The sequence below is a fragment of the Trypanosoma grayi genome (assembly GCF_000691245.1).
Source record: "Trypanosoma grayi strain ANR4 Tgr_1211_V1, whole genome shotgun sequence".
Taxonomy (NCBI): Eukaryota; Euglenozoa; class Kinetoplastea; order Trypanosomatida; family Trypanosomatidae; genus Trypanosoma; species Trypanosoma grayi.
In genome coordinates, this window is record NW_008826830.1 from 1 (window position 1) to 2,735 (window position 2,735).

The 2,735-nt window shown below is 56.5% G+C and overlaps 2 protein-coding genes across 2 annotated transcripts; both read right to left on the reverse strand.

Moving 5' to 3' along the window:
* On the reverse strand, nt 1-464 carry DQ04_12111000 (hypothetical protein; the record flags this gene model as incomplete). Its single annotated transcript, XM_009316681.1, has 1 exon — nt 1-464. A coding segment is annotated over one exon (464 nt), but the record flags the coding sequence as incomplete, so codon positions are not given.
* A 782-nt stretch (nt 465-1,246) lies between these two features.
* On the reverse strand, nt 1,247-2,599 carry DQ04_12111010 (choline kinase; the record flags this gene model as incomplete). The annotated part of the gene is made up of 1 exon (XM_009316682.1): nt 1,247-2,599. One exon carries the CDS (start codon nt 2,597-2,599, stop codon nt 1,247-1,249), a length of 1,353 nt encoding a protein of 450 aa, XP_009314957.1.
* Nucleotides 2,600-2,735: the final 136 nt, after the last annotated feature.

A 2,735-nucleotide genomic window follows, 5' to 3' on the forward strand; every position in this document is an offset into this window, starting at 1 on the left:
TCGAGCGGCGGGTATACGCGCCCCACTGCGCGGTCGAGGCACAGCAGGAAAGCGTCGCGCTCGCGCCGACTCCACGAGTCAGGGCTGCGCGGCAGCCGCAGGAGAATCGTTGCTGTTGCCACCGCCGCCGGACCAGACCCGCCGCCGCTGTTCGCTGCGGCAGCGAGGAGCTCGGCAACAGCCACCTCCGTCACGACGGCCCACACATCGTCGATGTCGCCCTCCAGCATGCGATCACCCCCACCCCCTTGACGCCTTGCCTGTCCCTGCCCAAAGAAGTATTGACAACGGCACGGAACAAGACCAATAAGCAAAGAAAGACAAAAGAAGAAAACGACACACTGTATGCATTTATTCAATGTATGGAACACGCAGAGGACATGTGTGTGTAGGTGGGTATGTATGTATGTATGCATGTACGTCTGAATGTGAGTCTCTAGATGGCGATGTCCATTAATGGGCATCTTACAATTACGTGGGTATAACCAACAAAGAAAAGTCATACAATCACGGTTGTGGTGGACCGCGGAAGATAAAGAATCAGAGAGTGTGAGGCGGAGCGCAACCCACGGCAGGTAACACACGTGCGGCGTGAAAACCACAACAGTGGCCGTTTGAGTGCGATATACCGCGAATCGAAGGAGGGAAGGAAAGGAAAGTAAAGGAAGGAAGGAAGGTTTGAGGAAGGAAGCGAGCAGCGCAACGGTATGCAGGCAACGATAACAACAGAAGAAACATAAGAGGAGAGACGTGCAACAAAGACGACGCGCATAAGCGCGACTGAGCGTGGGGCGCGTGTGTCGACCTGCCGCCCTCTCCAGACACCACGCTCACCCCCCTGCCTTGGTTATCTCCCCATTTCTGATATCTATGCTTCTTTTCGCTATTCCCCTCCTGCCATCCGCTCTTTCCCTCCAGTCTCGCTTCGCCCCTCTCTTTTCCTTTCTCTTCCTCTTTCCCGCTCTCATTTTTTTTTTCACCCAAGTTGAAACAAGAAATGGCTCCGTTCCCACCCAACGCCGGTACGAAGTAGGGAGAAAGCAAACGCAACAGAAGCATCAGCAACACCAGCGGTTGGTGGTGCCAACAGCCGAACAAACACGCATACATACAGAGACTGGATAAAGAGAAAGCAAGAGTGCTCAAAGCATTGGGTGGAAAAGAGACAAGGATGGGGACACGGCGGAGCCTTCAAAAGCGCCATGTGTTGCCTCTCCATGGACCCTTCCGCGTGTCTTCACCGGATTCACACGAATTCCGCGGAGAACGCATCCCTTGTTGCAAGGTAGCGTGCCAGACGAAGCCGGGCGTATTCAAAGAAGTCCACCTCTAACGTTGACACAGCCTCCTGGAGAAGAGCCCAGATACTCCAGCTGAGATGCGATGCCAGCGTGAGGAGCTTGACCAGTCTGACCCAATGCTCAATCGTTCGTTGCTCTTGTTCTTCATCATCTTCATATTGGCCAGACTCAGTCTGCGCCCCGCACATAAACAGGCGCTCCTGCCCTGGTATGATGTCGTCTAATTGCCTGCGGCTTGCTTCGTCTCGGTGCCCCTGCAGCTCCGCTCGCAGGGTTTGGCGGTACACCGCAATGAACCGCATCATGGCGTTGTCAGAGGGAAAATACCGATCGTAGTCGCACTCTAGTCCGGTGTACTCATTAAAGTGGTTTGCGATGTCAAAGAGGAGGTAGTTTCGTTTCACGTAGTCAAAGTCGATGATCCTGAGAAACCCACTCTTCGTGTGACGCATGATGTTCGCGCTAAGGAGGTCGTTGTGACACACGCTCTCGCTCAGCTCTGCCGCGTGGCGCAGCAGCAGCTCACACATCCACGCTGCCTCGCGCTTCAGCTGCCGCGCTGTGCCCAAATACTTCTCCCGCCTCTCCGCATTCATCTTGCGCAGAATACCGTCCGACAGCATCTGATCTACCCACTTTGTCAGCGCGTGTATCGTATAGTTCTCCTCGCAGTCGAAGCGGCAGACGCCGAACGCGGCGCCGCCGCCAAGTGTAGGACCCACCGAGTCCCAATACATCCGCTCCTCACTGCTGAGCACCGGCTTGTGGTGGTCGCTCCGCGCCTCCAGCGTGGCGCGCACCTGGAACGAGGCCAGCTCGTGCGCGATCTTCGCCTGCTCAACCGGCATCTCTGTGAAGGGCAGCGCCTCGTGGAGGTTCAGGAACTCGTAGACGAGGAAGTTTATGCCCCGCACGTATGTAGGGATGAAGATGGACTGATAGAAGAGTTCACTTTCGCGAGAGATGACACGCTCCGTCTCCTTTCCAAAGACTCGGACAACGACGGAGTGTGCTTTGTGAGCCGGGTGGTAGACGTGGAAGAGCTCGTTGGTGATGCCGCCCGAGAGCCGGTCCACGCACAGCTGGTCCGCGCCTACCGCTTCCCCGTTCGCGACATGCGCGCCAGGGCCGTTTCTGACGTGCGCGCGGACGCAGTTCTGCTGCGTCGTCGGCGACGGCTTGTTGGGCAGCAGTATGTGCAGGCAGTGGCGCAGCACGATGTCCACCAATGCCGCGCGGCGCCGGACAGGATCGTCCGGGATCACGCACTGCACAAACTCCACCGCTGTTTTCGTCATTCCACCAGATCAACGCTACGCCTGCTAAACACGTGGCACTCTTTCCTTCTGTTGGCGGGCACGCATAACAAGACAGCAGCCGTGGTGAACGGAGGGAAGAGGCACACCATATCGCAACAACAACCAAAAAAAAAAA